The sequence below is a fragment of the Poecilia latipinna genome, unplaced genomic scaffold, assembly GCF_001443285.1.
Source record: "Poecilia latipinna isolate Pla-1442-1.1 unplaced genomic scaffold, P_latipinna-1.0 Scaffold4007, whole genome shotgun sequence".
NCBI lineage: Eukaryota > Metazoa > Chordata > Actinopteri > Cyprinodontiformes > Poeciliidae > Poecilia > Poecilia latipinna.
Window position 1 is genome coordinate 19,141 of NW_015116623.1, and position 13,173 is coordinate 32,313.

The 13,173-nt window shown below is 38.5% G+C and overlaps 2 protein-coding genes across 5 annotated transcripts in view; one reads left to right on the forward strand and one right to left on the reverse strand.

Moving 5' to 3' along the window:
- Positions 1 to 3,578, forward strand: part of phkg2 (phosphorylase kinase, gamma 2 (testis)) — a 9,585-nt gene extending 6,007 nt beyond the window's left edge. Inside the window, exons 6-10 of the mRNA XM_015025219.1 lie at positions 1,148 to 1,311; positions 1,405 to 1,495; positions 2,039 to 2,192; positions 2,269 to 2,394; positions 3,333 to 3,578. Coding sequence (XP_014880705.1) covers positions 1,148 to 1,311; positions 1,405 to 1,495; positions 2,039 to 2,192; positions 2,269 to 2,394; positions 3,333 to 3,578 — 781 coding nt within the window. The remainder of the gene's footprint in view (positions 1 to 1,147; positions 1,312 to 1,404; positions 1,496 to 2,038; positions 2,193 to 2,268; positions 2,395 to 3,332) is intronic.
- A 207-nt stretch (positions 3,579 to 3,785) lies between these two features.
- LOC106942047 (coiled-coil domain-containing protein C16orf93 homolog) lies at positions 3,786 to 10,666 on the reverse strand. 4 transcript variants are annotated; one of them, XM_015025220.1, is made up of 9 exons: positions 8,241 to 9,234; positions 7,935 to 7,969; positions 7,788 to 7,853; positions 7,542 to 7,705; positions 6,742 to 6,812; positions 6,533 to 6,649; positions 5,662 to 5,737; positions 5,534 to 5,590; positions 3,786 to 4,316 (listed from the first exon to the last, which is right to left on the reverse strand). In XM_015025220.1, exons 1-9 carry the CDS (start codon positions 8,256 to 8,258, stop codon positions 4,165 to 4,167), a joined length of 756 nt encoding a protein of 251 aa, XP_014880706.1. In that variant the 5' UTR covers positions 8,259 to 9,234; the 3' UTR covers positions 3,786 to 4,164. The 4 variants fall into 4 exon arrangements, with proteins under 4 accessions (XP_014880706.1, XP_014880709.1, XP_014880708.1 ...); XM_015025223.1 differs by having other exon boundaries at positions 7,788 to 7,848; positions 8,572 to 9,231; XM_015025222.1 differs by having other exon boundaries at positions 8,572 to 9,230.
- Positions 10,667 to 13,173: the final 2,507 nt, after the last annotated feature.

Below are 13,173 nucleotides of genomic sequence, written 5' to 3' on the forward strand. Positions count from 1 at the left end.
CACAAAAATGGTATCAAAATGTTCAGCTTGATCCTGAGAAGGGAGTTATTACTTTTAGTGGGATTTAGAGTTAAAATGACAATATAAAAAAAGAGCAAAAAAACGAGGCTCAGTGTCTGACAGAGATAGGAATCTTTCTCTTTGAAACACACACACAGCACTGTGGATTTCTGACTCCAACACTCTTTTTAACTCGCCCTCATGGCACAAATATCGCCCTATTGGTCTAAAAGTCGGTCATGATATAGATACACATGCCTGCTCCCATAAAATGTTTTCAAAAATTCGCTAGGGCTTATGGTTTTTTGTCAGGGGCCGGGTGTCTCACAAGTATAGAAACTCCGTCTCCAGCATCCTGTCTGACAGAGCCAGCCCAGGTGCAGATCGTTAATTACCAAAGCACAGAGGTTTAAAAATGTTTGTAGATTAAAACAAGAAAGAGATAAAACAGCAAATAAAGTTACAAAGTTAAACACAAAACAATGTGAATTAATTGAAAGTACAAAACTAAACATAAGCGGTAAAACTGATCAAATCAATGCAAATAAAAGTTGACTAAAAAGGGAAAAAAGTAAAATAACTAGATAAATATGTAATTAGTCATTAAATCCATCAGCCTTTACTGATTTTCAATGGAAACTATAAGCTGTGATGTAAAAACTACTGAGTTTCATAACTTCTCCTTTCAATTAACTGATCAGCGACGCAACATCTCAGTTTGCCTCTTAGAGTCAAACTGCTCTGTTAATAAATCCAGAAGGTCACTGCTGTGACCTTGATGAAAACAGGAAGGTCGTTTCTGAGGGGGAGTAAAGATGGCCGCCTGTTGCTCCACAGAAAATGGGTTTCATTGCTGTATGTAAACTTCTGACTGCAACTCCAAACTCCAGTAATAAAGTATTTTACTTTATGCATAAAATAATTAAATATAATGAAACACAAATGTTTCTATTTTTGTACAGTTTTGGGTTCATTACTGCTCTGACTGTGTTGTTCTTTCAGCAAATGTTTTTTAGAGTGTTTAGTTAATGATTAATCGATTCCTCCCGATTAATCATGTTAATCGTTGCAGCCCTAACGGTTGCGATGGCTGGTTAGTTCTCAGACAGTGAATGGGAGGCATGAGCCGGTGTGTTTGTGTCACCAGGAGCATCATGCGCGCCCTGCTGGAGGCGGTGCAGTACCTGCACTCCTTCAGCATCGTCCACCGGGACCTGAAGCCGGAGAACATCCTGCTGGACGATCACGGACACATCAAGCTGTCCGACTTCGGCTTCTCTGTGCAGCTGCAGCCTGGAGAGAAGCTCAGAGGTACCTGGAGATCCCACCCAGCAGCTCAGAAACAGAAACACTGATGATTTTATGTCCTGACACGGTCTGAATCGCTTCCTGTCCTCAAATCAGAGCTCTGTGGAACACCTGGATACCTGGCGCCTGAAATACTGAAATGCTCCATGGATGAGATGCATCCAGGCTACGGGAAGGAGGTGGACCTGTAAGTCTGCTTTCCTCCACAGCATTTCCCTCAGCTTCCCCTCTGCAAAAACACAAAACCTAACCAAATATTTTTATTTAGTTCTAGTGGAAATATCTGAAAAACAAGAAAATTAACTTAAAGTAACTTTTCAGCAAGACATTTCAGTCAACCGTTCCTTAATATTGATGAAAAAGTTCTAGTTCCACTGGTGCCGTTACCTAGCAACCCCAGCCCGTTACCTAGCCCAGCCCGTTACCTAGCAACCCCAGCCAAGCCCAGTCCGTTACCTAGCAACCCCAGCCAAGCCCAGCCCGTTACCTAGCAACCCAGTCCTAGGTCCACTGGCAGATTATTTCACTTATAACAAGACATTTTCCCCACGTTATGAGTGAAATAATCTGCCAGTGAAACTAAAACTTATTTAAATCAATATTAATGAATTATGTACTAAAAACAAGCTCCTTTTGTCACATTCTAAGACATTTTATAAAGTAGATAAACTAGCCGGTAAGGTTTTGTGTTTTTGCAGTGCTGACCTCTGTGTTTTGTCCCGACCGTAAGCTGGGCCTGCGGCGTCATCCTCTTCACGCTGCTGGCCGGCTCGCCTCCGTTTTGGCACCGGAAGCAGATGCTGATGCTGCGGATGATCATGGAGGGCCGGTACCAGTTCAGCTCCCCGGAGTGGGACGACAGATCCGACACCGTGAAGGACCTGGTGCGCTCCCCGTCAGACCAGCATGGTTTTATCAGGAAGCGGTTTGGTTTTTAACATCTGTGTAAACGGCCGTCAGATCTCCAGGCTGCTGGTGGTGGACCCGGCTGCCAGGCTCACCGCAGAGCAGGCGCTGGCTCACTCCTTCTTCAGGCTGTACCAGAAGGAAGACGTCCGTCTCTTCAGCCCCAGGAAGACGTTCAGGGTGAGCATGCACAGCACAGCAGTCAGGAAATCTACTAAAGTTATATCATGAATAATTCTTTGATATTTATTTTATTTTAGAAAAAGCCAGGTAGCTAAGCTACTCTTCTACTGATTAAGTTACAGAATTTTATGCACAAACTGTTTCCTATTGAAAGGGGCAGCATTATGTGAAATCGACTCTTTTGAGTTTTACATCACATTATAAAGACATTTTATGAGTTTCACATTTCTACTGAAAAATTGTAAAAACTTTTCAACCTGTCCAATGTTTTTTTCTAGAAAGGTTTTAAGAAAATTTCTGAGTTTGAAAAATCTAAAATTTGCTTTGGATCAGTTGGACTTTTTCTTAGAGGAGCACAAACACCAATGCTGAAACTCTGAAGTTTTTTCTAGAGAATGTGTACAGTATAATCAATCTGAAATTTTCTAAAAAAAAATTTCTGGCAGCTTTTTGACTCTTCAAACATTGTTTTAGAAAATTGCTGCAATCAGTCTCAAAACTTCAGGGTTTTTTCCAGCAAATTTTCAACTTTTGAAACTCAGGTTTCCACATTTTCAGTTTTTTTCTTGAACATTTCTGAGCTTAATCTCAAAATGTCCTGAGTTTTGCCTAGAAAATGTATCGACTTTTTAAACTCAGGAATTTCCTTTTTATTTCCTCAGAAAATTTCTGAGATTGTTTTTCTTCCAGCAAATTTTCAAACACAGAAATATTCTAGTTTTTAATTTGGAAACATCTCAGATTAATTTCAAATGTTTTTGTTCTTTCATATTTTGACTTTTCTATGTTTTTTCTAGAGAATTTCTGAGCTTAATCTCTAAATTTCTGAGTTTTTATCTGCAGTGGCCGCGACGCGCCGTCATTCTGCAATAAAAGCAGCTTTGTGACTAAACTCTTGATGACTTGCAGCATCTCTCTCTTCTCGTCCCGTCCAGGTTCTGATCGTGAGCGTTCTGGCCTGCATCAGGATGTACAGCCGGTACCGGCGGGCGCGACCTCTGACCCGGGAGGTTCTGGCCAGAGACCCGTACTCGCTCCGCGGCGTGCGGAAGCTAATCGACGGCTGCGCCTTCCGGATCTACGGCCACTGGGTGAAGAAGGGCGAGCAGCAGAACCGGGCCGCTCTGTTCCAGAACACGGCCAAGATCGTCCTGCTGGGCCTGGAGGACTTTGAGACGTAGAGCCGCTGTAAAAGCTGAGCCGTTGCTTTTAGTTTGTTTTTATTTAACTGTGTGCATGTTGCTGCCACGTCGTGTTACTGTCTAATTCTGACATGTGCAATTCAGGGATCAGGAAGTGCGACGCCTGAACGCATCGCTGCGACTTCAAGATGCATGTGTTGATATTCCTTATCTTGTCGATCCAAGATTGTGAGTGAAATGTTTTTTTCTGCGATGCACTTCGTATGGGAGGACACGTTGCACAATAATTTGCATAAGTACACTGTGTATATTTAGACTTTTACCTGCAGAAGGAAATTGGAAATGAAAACATTCAGATGTTATTTTTACAGCCTCGTTATTTTAACGCTCAGACTCTCCAGAGTTGGGTGTCGGTACTGTAGGTTACTGTAGTTCTGATTCAGGCATTCCTCAACAACGTAACCACTCACTGATGGTAAAAGCCAGCAGCAGCATTCCCGACTCTTTGCTTTGATCATTTCCATTTAAAGTGCCTGCTTCAGGATTGTACTGTATGTGAATTCAAATGTTTTACTGACAATAAAACAGATGGTTAAGTAGTTTAATTTAACGTTGGCTGTTCTGGTTATTTTTTGCCTTTCTTGCCGGATTTGGCGGACTGGGCTTTGCTGCTCTGCTCGGACACCGTCTCTTTGATGCGCTGGTCCAGCTGCTTGGACACCTGCTCCATCTGCTCCTTGACCTCCTGCTCCACCAGGGCCTTCAGGTCCACGGAGGCTGGAGGACGACACACAGTGATCATGCTGTAAACACAGACGGCCATTTTGATAGCCGCCTGATAAAACATCTCTAAGAAACCTTAAAATTATAGATGCTATCTGTAAACTTACATTTAATTAATAGTTTATTAGATTAAAACTGGTTCCCATCACAGTGGGGTAGCAACTAGTTACATTTACTTGAGTCACTTATTTTTGTCATTTTGGTCATTAAAATACCAACATTTCCACTTAACTTTATACTTTGATATTAACTTTATATTTAATATTTTTAAATATTAAATGATTGACTAATAACGTCATTTTGAACCTTTTAATGTTGTAGTTTGACCGCCATCCAGCAGAGGGCGCCGCTGGTCATCCCTACGCGGAGCCATTTGAAACAAAGATGGCGGCCAGACCGGAACGGCAACGGCAAACGGTCCGAACAGAGTCCCGTGTGGGATGTTAAATACCTTTTATGCGGTTCTGTTTTGAAATCTAAACAGTAGATAAACTCCACAGGGAACAACCAAGGAAAATTATAACAGGATGTCAATAAAAACGGGAGATTTTGAGGATTGTAATGAGTTAAATCATTCATGGAGCGAAGTTTCAGCAACAACAGGCGGTACTTCTGGATGAAGGTCCCTCTGTTAATGTGGGATTAACTGTTTCACATTTTACTCGTTTCATCTTCTATTTTTCTATTGAGCAACTTACAATGTTCCTGTTTTTCTAAATATAGAGTTTAATAATGTGAGAAAACCACAAATTTCTGCTTATTCAGGAAGTATTTAATGCATCCGACACGAAAAATGTTAACATTTAATTTGTTTTTTAATTATTCATGTTATGAAAAATTTTGTCTTTATGTTATTAAAATATGGTCGACCCTCTCGACTGAAGAAAAAAACTCCGGTTTTTAAGAAAATTGCCACTTATCAATTTATTGTTTGTTGATTGATAAGAATCCACAAAGGTCTGAAAATCTGCCAGCAGATTATTTCCCTTATAACATGAAAATTTTCCTTAGAAGTACTAATTTTTCATAAATATTAAGGAATTACTGACTCAAAACAAGTTCATATTTCTTATTGAAAAGTTATTTGTAAGTTAGTTTTGTTTTATTCCAAGTGTACTGAGATATTCGCACTAGAAACTGAAACTACTTGATAAGATTTAGTTTCACAAATCTTCACCAGAATTTGTAGTAAACTGTAAAAGTCATGTTACCTTCTGCAGTTTCTTCCTCCATGGCCGAAGTTTTCTCTGTCTCAGAAGAATCGTCCCCTGTTTTGGATGAAAAGTTTTTTATTATTTCGTCTCCAGTTTTGATGCAGGTTAAACAGAGAAACTGTTACCTTGTTCAGCGGACTCGTCTGCAGCCAGCCCCTCTCCTCCCTTCCCAGAATAAGTTAAAAACAAGTCAAGTTTTACCTGTTGGGAGATTTAAAAAGGAGAAAATAATTCAGTCCCAACTTTACTCCACATATTGTCACACGAATGAATCACAGAAAATAAATTATAAATCCCAAACTTCTTTTAAAATATGTAAGTAAGAATATTTTAATATTTATTTGTTCTAAAAAAAAAAGGGACACACCAAATTTGTAGAAAAACAATATTTATTTTGCTAGATTTATTTGCTAGAAAATTTCTAAATTTCAAAAAGCAAATGAAGTTTCTTCTCAAAGATTTTCTAGATAATTTGTGACTTTTTAAACTCAGAATTTCTATATTTTTGGGGAAAAGTTCTGAGATTAATCTCAAAATTTCAACATTTTTGTTAGCAAATTTTTTGACTTTTCAATCTCAAAAAGTTCCATGTTTTTCCTTAGATTTGAGTTTTTCTAGCATATTTGTGACTTTTCTCTGAATTTTCCTTGTTTTTTGAAATAAATCTCAAAATTTTTGTTTTTGGTGTTTTTGCTGGTAATTTTTTACTTTACATGTTTTGTTTTGTTTTTTAAAAGAAAATCTTAGTTTTTTCTAGCAGATTTTCAACTTTTCAAACTCAGAAATTTTCATGTTTTTTTCTAAAACAATCTGAGATTTTTTGGCAAAAATGTACTGTTTTTTTCTACCTACAATGGCCCTAATCTGCCATTGAACAGGGCAGATTTTTCTCCATATTGGGTGAAAATCTTGAAAGTTTCCCAACTAAAACAGACCTTTGGGATTTTCCATGCTCCCGTACTCCCATTGGAAGAAGCTGGGCTGAACGGACGTTACCTGCGGGGTGAATATGTACTTGTAGAGTCTGTCGTGCCGCAGGTAATGGTCCTGGATGTAATTTAAAACGCAGTTGACCTCATCCAGGCTGAACAGCTTGACGCTGAAGGGAGGTCTCTGGTGGAAGAGAGACGAGCGCATGAGGAGGCGACGCGGCGGTGAGATAAAAGTTCAGCTGCGACTAAAACAGGCCTGTTGGTGACACACACCCTGACCGAGTGACACAGCAGGAGGTCGTTGCAGTACTTGAAACACTGCTCAGAGTTGTTGAGAGGAGTTTCTGCAAAATGAAGAAGAATATTTCCCTTTACTTAAAACTAATCTAAAACCTCATCAGACCGAAATATAAAGTTAAGTGGAAATTACAATAATTCATATAAGTTACAAAAAATAAAATCAGGCAAAATAAATTTTTTCTAGATCCGTTACTTTCAATAAAAAACTGATTAAACTTTAACAGAAACTGCAGGTGTGAGTNTGTCTGGTGAATTTCTGGTTAAAACATTTTAGCTTTTTATTCAGTGGGTAGAAAATCCAGAAATTTCACGCAAGTAAAAGTAAAAATACTTCATAATAAAATTACTCAAGTAAAAGTAAAAAGTACAGCGTGGTAAAAATACTTCTAAAAGTACATTTTTCAACAAAAGTTACTCATTTCTACCCAACTCTGGTTATAAGACAGATAAATGGTTTTCCTGTAAGATAAGTTGTCTCTCGCCTTTAGCACGTTTAGCAACATACAAGGATGACTGACAGCGCTAAGCTCCGCCTCCTGGCTCTGATTGGTTGTTTTTGGTGTATTTCTTCAGAGAGGAAGTGGATTGGAGCGATCTTTTCACAGATTATCTGACTCATCACAAACCGTCACGATATGGAGACACTTCTAACCAATACAACATATTTTAAAATAAAAGTTACAAACTGCACTATTTTCAGTGGATATTTAACCTAAAATATGCGGTACAGTGTATGTAATGCTTCATAATAAAAACAGCTGAGCTTTGCTCACCTATGTTGGCCTCATGGATGGATTTGATGATGGAAACCAGTGCAGACGTCTGCGCCTTACTGAAGCCCTGCTGCCTGCAGAAAAGCACCGTTTGGACGTACAGCTCTAGCAGGACTGCTTTCTTTGGCTCTGGGAGGTCGACAGCCAACACGCTGCACAGGGCACTGCCACAGACCAGAGGGAGAGCCGGTTAGAACATGGAGCCTCTCAGGCATGCAGGAGCCAAAGGACCGAAAACAGAAACACCTTTCCAGATCAGGAACCGACTGGATTTGGTCAATAACCTCCATGTCGTGGAAGCTGATGTCTGTCCTGGGAAGAACAAATCCCGGGTTAAAACCTGACGTTGGGCGATTTTTGGTGTAGATAAACAAAAATGCAATGAGATGTCACCATAGCAACAACTTTGCTGTCAGGTCCCGAGGTACCTATGGAGAACAGGAATCTGTTTTTATTACCTGGGAAAATTAAACTAAGCTAAAAATAATCATGGAGAAACACAGTGTCTCTGCTTATTTCTATATGCATTGCATCATATTTTAGGTATTTTGGGGCCCTACTTTAACTTGTAAGTAGTTTTTTTTTTAATCATTTTTGATGAAAAAACTCAATTAAAACAAAAGAACTAAATAATAATTAAAAATAAACGTACAATTAAGATAATAAAGCAGCAGCCAGCTGGCTACGTGAGGAGCTTACCTTAATACTAGTGTCCATTTTATTTCTTTAGTTAACAAACTGCAACAATTCAGAACTAAAAACAAAAAAACCTGTTAAATACTTATTTGCTTATAAACTTAAAGTGACCGTTTAAGATGTCAAAAAACGAAACACAGGGTTTGGTAAATGTTAAATATTAGGTTTAGAGGATCTAAAACAGACTGCAAAGCGACTGGCACGCATCTGTTTGAGTCAGTGGTAACCTAGCAACGGCGCAAAGTCAGCTTCCGGTTTCCGGTAAATAAAACTGTTCCCCCAAAATATTAGCATGGAAAGAAATAACAGTATAGTTTTATGTAAGTAGACACACAAAGAAATTATGAATAAACACGACGAGGAACAAACATATCCACCACAGAGACCACCGTGCTCACTGCTGCTAGCAATTTGAGTCCGTGGTAACCTAGCAACAACGGCCAGCCAGTTTCCGGTTTCCGGTCTAGCCTAACTAAAAACTGTTCCCCCAAAATATTAGCATGAGAAAAATTAACATCATAGTTTCATTTAAGTAAATAATGAATAAACACGATGAGGACGTAATATCCACCACAAAGATCACCATGCTAATAACTGTTAGCCATCTGAATAAATAAAAATATTTTTTATTGGCGCCCCAGACAATGTTCAAAGGGGTGGCCAGAGCAGGTCATGAAAAATGCTAATGTAAACAATAAAAACACATTTTAAAGAATCAATAAAGCAGAACCGTGTATGAAACCAGTGGTGGCCCCAAGGGATGGCCAGGCGGGGGCCATGGCCAAAACGGGTAAAATGAGAATCATGTTTAGTTAATGGAAAGGTCATTACATAATCATCACACAGAGTGAAGTATTTCCAGGCTTTATATCTTGTAACTTTGGTGATTTTGGCTTACAAAGAATGAAAATATTCAGAGTCTCTGAAAGCTGAGTGGAAGGAAAAATGTGAGATAAGTGAAGGATAAATGCTGTGTTTAAAAGATTTTGAAGCACAATCCAGGTACGATCATCAATCACAATCCAGGATCATCAGAAAACATAACATCCAGAACCAGAATTCAGGGATGAGTCTGAACTCTGGAGGAGCTGCACAGATCCACAGCTCAGGTGGAACAGTCTGTCTGCACGACTATTACCTGTAGAATCCACTAATCTGGCTTTTATGGAAGAGTGACGAGAAAAAAAAGAAGCATAAGAGTTTAAATTGCAGTTAAAAAGAAAAAAACCAAGGCAGAGAGAACCTGTCTGCATGGCGGTGGCAGAATCATGATGTGGGAATGCTTTAGATCAGCAGATTCCAAAAAATCTCATTAAATATAAAATTCAAAAATTCATTTATTGTAACTTTTTTCTCCCTTTTATTTAGTTTGACCTGCTCAAAAATGAACAAAACTTTTATGGAATCTGTAAATCGCTGAAAACATAAAAAAGGCTTTTGTTTTTCCTTTTTTCATCAAAAAAGAAAAACAGATAATTGCCACAAGTTTCTGGTTCAATTCTTTTCTATTTTGCTGGCCAAGTTTTTTTACTATGATCAACTTGTCATAAGTGGATGAAAAAAATAATTCTTAGGGCCACAAATGGCCCCTAGACCACAGTTTGGACACCAACTTAAACTGGATTTTTAAACTCAGAATCCAGTTTAAATAAGTAAACCTCAGGTAGAAACATGCACATGAGTTTCGTTTCTAATGACCTTTATTACACTTTAAAATACCAAATATTACTTTATTTGATAAAAGCAGAAATTTGACTCTCTTTGGTTTCGCAGTAAAAACATCTCATGTTTTCACAGGTCACTGATTATTTTTTCTCTTACTACCATTTGTTATCAGGCAGATGTTCCTTTAAAATCCTTGTTATCAGTGTGATAGCAAAGCGCTTCATGTCATCCAGACGCGTCATATCAGAGTTTCACCACCACAGATGAAGACGTTTTTTAAAAAACTCCTGCTATCAGATGTTGCAGAGCCGCTCGGTGCCGAAGATCAACACATCTCTGGTTGCGCAACATAAATATTTCCATCAGCGCTGCAGGCCAGGAGTCGAGCTGCTAATTAATAAAAACAGGTTGTAGTTCTGCTGCGGCGAGGCCAGATGAGATGTTTCTGACAACCCAACCCAAACGCAGCAGAGATGACTGTTATCGCTTTGACCTTTGACCTCACAGCAGCAGAATGCGTTCAGCTCTTCTGAAAGCTGCTGTCAGGTTTTTATTTTCCTCCAGATGGTCGTTCTGAATCGTTTGGTCGTTTTCATGGTGTCGGTCTCATCGAACGCTGCAGCTGAAGATCTACAGAATCAGAGGCGCTAAAGGAAGCCGTGGGCCTCGGGGGTTTTTATCTGAGCATCGCAGCATCGCAGCAGCAGCAGCGCCGCAGCGCCCAGCCCTGCTGCTGCTGCAGCGTTGCACAACAGCTCCTCTGTTCCTGCTGCAGCAGCCACCGAGGGGCCGACAACACCCAAACTGAGGGAAACTGAAAAATATTTAGATTATTTTTACGGTTTAAAAAGCTGCAGACAATAAGAGAAGATCTGAAAGTTCATCTTTGTAGTCAGATCAGAGTTAGGAAGAGCAGCCAATCACTTCACTGAAGTAAAAATAAAAAGGTAAAAAGTTCTGAGTAACCGATCAAATGATCAATCATCTCATATTTAAAAATGATCATCAGACAGACCAAACTATACAGGATGTTTGGTATTTTAATGACCAAAATGACAATAATGGTTACTAATTGTAATCTCTGGTTGCACAACATTTACATTTACTTAAATAGTGTTTTCGAAAAAAATTACATTTAGGAGTATTTTTACTACGCTGTGCTTTACTTGATTAATTTTATTATAAAATCTAAATTTATTATGAAGTTTAAATGTATATTTATCAATATAAATTTTTATTTTTATATATGTATATGCTAGCTTCGGGCTCTTGCCGTCTGGTGATGTGCATATGCTTTGGGCCGGCTCTGATGAGCCTGACTCTAGAATTAGATCTATTCAGGCTAATTCTATGATTTACAATTTATTTTAAATTTATAATTCATAATTAGATTTTCTGAAGCATTTTCTGGTGTTTATGTTTCAGGTAAACTTAATGTTTTTGTTCTATTTATTTCCATTGGCTGTTATTCTGACTGAACAGATTAAAGTTGATTTTCCATGTTTCAGCGCTGAACTCCTGCAGAGTTATCAAATAAATTTATGATTCAGTTCATCTGTTTGTGCTTAAAAAAAGAAAAGTTTTAAGCTGCTGTTTTTTTATCGATCGGCCGATAGTAAACCTCAGATATCGGTATCGGTATCAGAAGTGAAAACAGCAGATCGGTGCGTTCTGAAACAAAGTTACGTTTTCTAGCAGAAAATCAGTTTCTGTGATTAAACCTGTTAAATTTTTACAGTTTCCTCCAGTGGAAAGTGAAACGACGCTCAGCGCTGGCTGTTTGCTTCTTCAGATGGTAACATCTATCGTGACACGTTTCGTTTCATCTCTGCATGTTTATCAGCGCAGTGATCAAAACCAGCCTCACCACATGGTGAATATGGCATGAAACCGTCCGTACAGTCCCACCAACAGAAGCATCCATGATTCACAAACATTCATCTAATGAGAGAAACCCAGCAGCCTGGATGTTCACTGATGAAGTCAGGCTTTGCTGCTAAACCTGAGGCTCATTTTACACTTCAGCTGCTTTTAGAATAAAACAACAAAACAAACAACATCCTCTTTGAGTGAAGCAGGTGATTGGTGAGAAACGGATCCCGCCTCTTTCTGTTTGCTTTAAAGCTGCTGCTGCAAACCTCAGAGAGCGCAGAGATCTCAGCCGGCGCCGGCACAGCGGCTGATGATGATGATGATGATGATGATGGAGCGCCGGCCTCCTCTGAGGATGAAGCTGCTGATCCTGACTCTCCTCCGCTCCACCTGGTTGCTAGGAGACCCGGCTGCAGGTTTCACTCTGTTTACTACCAACAGAAAAACTTCATTAGCTTCAGCAGATCAAAGTTTTAAAGCTTTAAAAATTAGATTTCATGTTTTATGAGAAACTAATGAACTGTTTTCTGCTAAAAACACAAATTTTAAAAAGTATTTCTGATCTAGTTTCTAAGTATCTTCAATAAGACAAAATGGAGAAATATTAGTTAGTTTTAAGTCAGTAATTCCTCAGTAATAGCTCCAGTTCCACTGGCAGATAATTACACTTTAAAAATGTTTTTCCACTGTAAAAAATGAAATAATCTGCCAGTGGAACTGGAACCTTTTGATCAGTTTTAAGTAATTACTGATTTAAAATGCTTTTAGCTTAATTTTTTTAATATTTCACACACTAAATGTACTTAAAAAAGCATTAATATGCAATTTGGAGGCCGTTTTAGAAGCTAACACTCAGTCTTCCTTATCAGCACTGCAAAAACACAAAGTCTTACCACATAATGTTAGTCTAGTATCTACTGCAAACATCTCAGCACAATAAAAATAAACAAAATAAACTTACAAGTAGCTTTTCAGTAAGATACAGGAGCTTGTTTAGAGTTAATAATTCTTTAATATTGATTATAAAAAGTTCTGGTTCCACTGGCAGATTATTTCACTTTTAAGATTATATATTTTCCATATTATAAATGAAATAACCTGCAAGCAAAACCAGTCATTTTTATCAATATTAACAAATTATTGACTTAAAACAAGCTCCCGTTTGTTGAAAATGTAACGTAATTTTGTCGTATTTCAGGCGCACTGAGATGCGTCCACTGAACTAAACCAGAGTTTGTTTTTACAGTGCGTTTTACTGGGGGGAAAAGCACAAATCCTGAACTTTGAAACTTTTGTAATGTTTTGTTCCGATCAGATAAAACAAGCTGCTTTAACTGGTGAAACTTCATTTTTTAAATTATTTTTGTTTTATTTCAAGATATTTGCACCAGAAATTAGG

Excerpts from the sequence above, each read along its gene's own strand:
- LOC106942047 (XM_015025220.1), bottom strand. Across the intron at positions 7,854-7,934 it reads ACAGCAAAGTTGTTGCTATG|GACAGACATCAGCTTCCACG; the intron begins GTGACATCTCAT and ends TGTTCTTCCCAG. Across the intron at positions 6,813-7,541 it reads CATCCATGAGGCCAACATAG|AAACTCCTCTCAACAACTCT; the intron begins GTGAGCAAAGCT and ends TTCATTTTGCAG.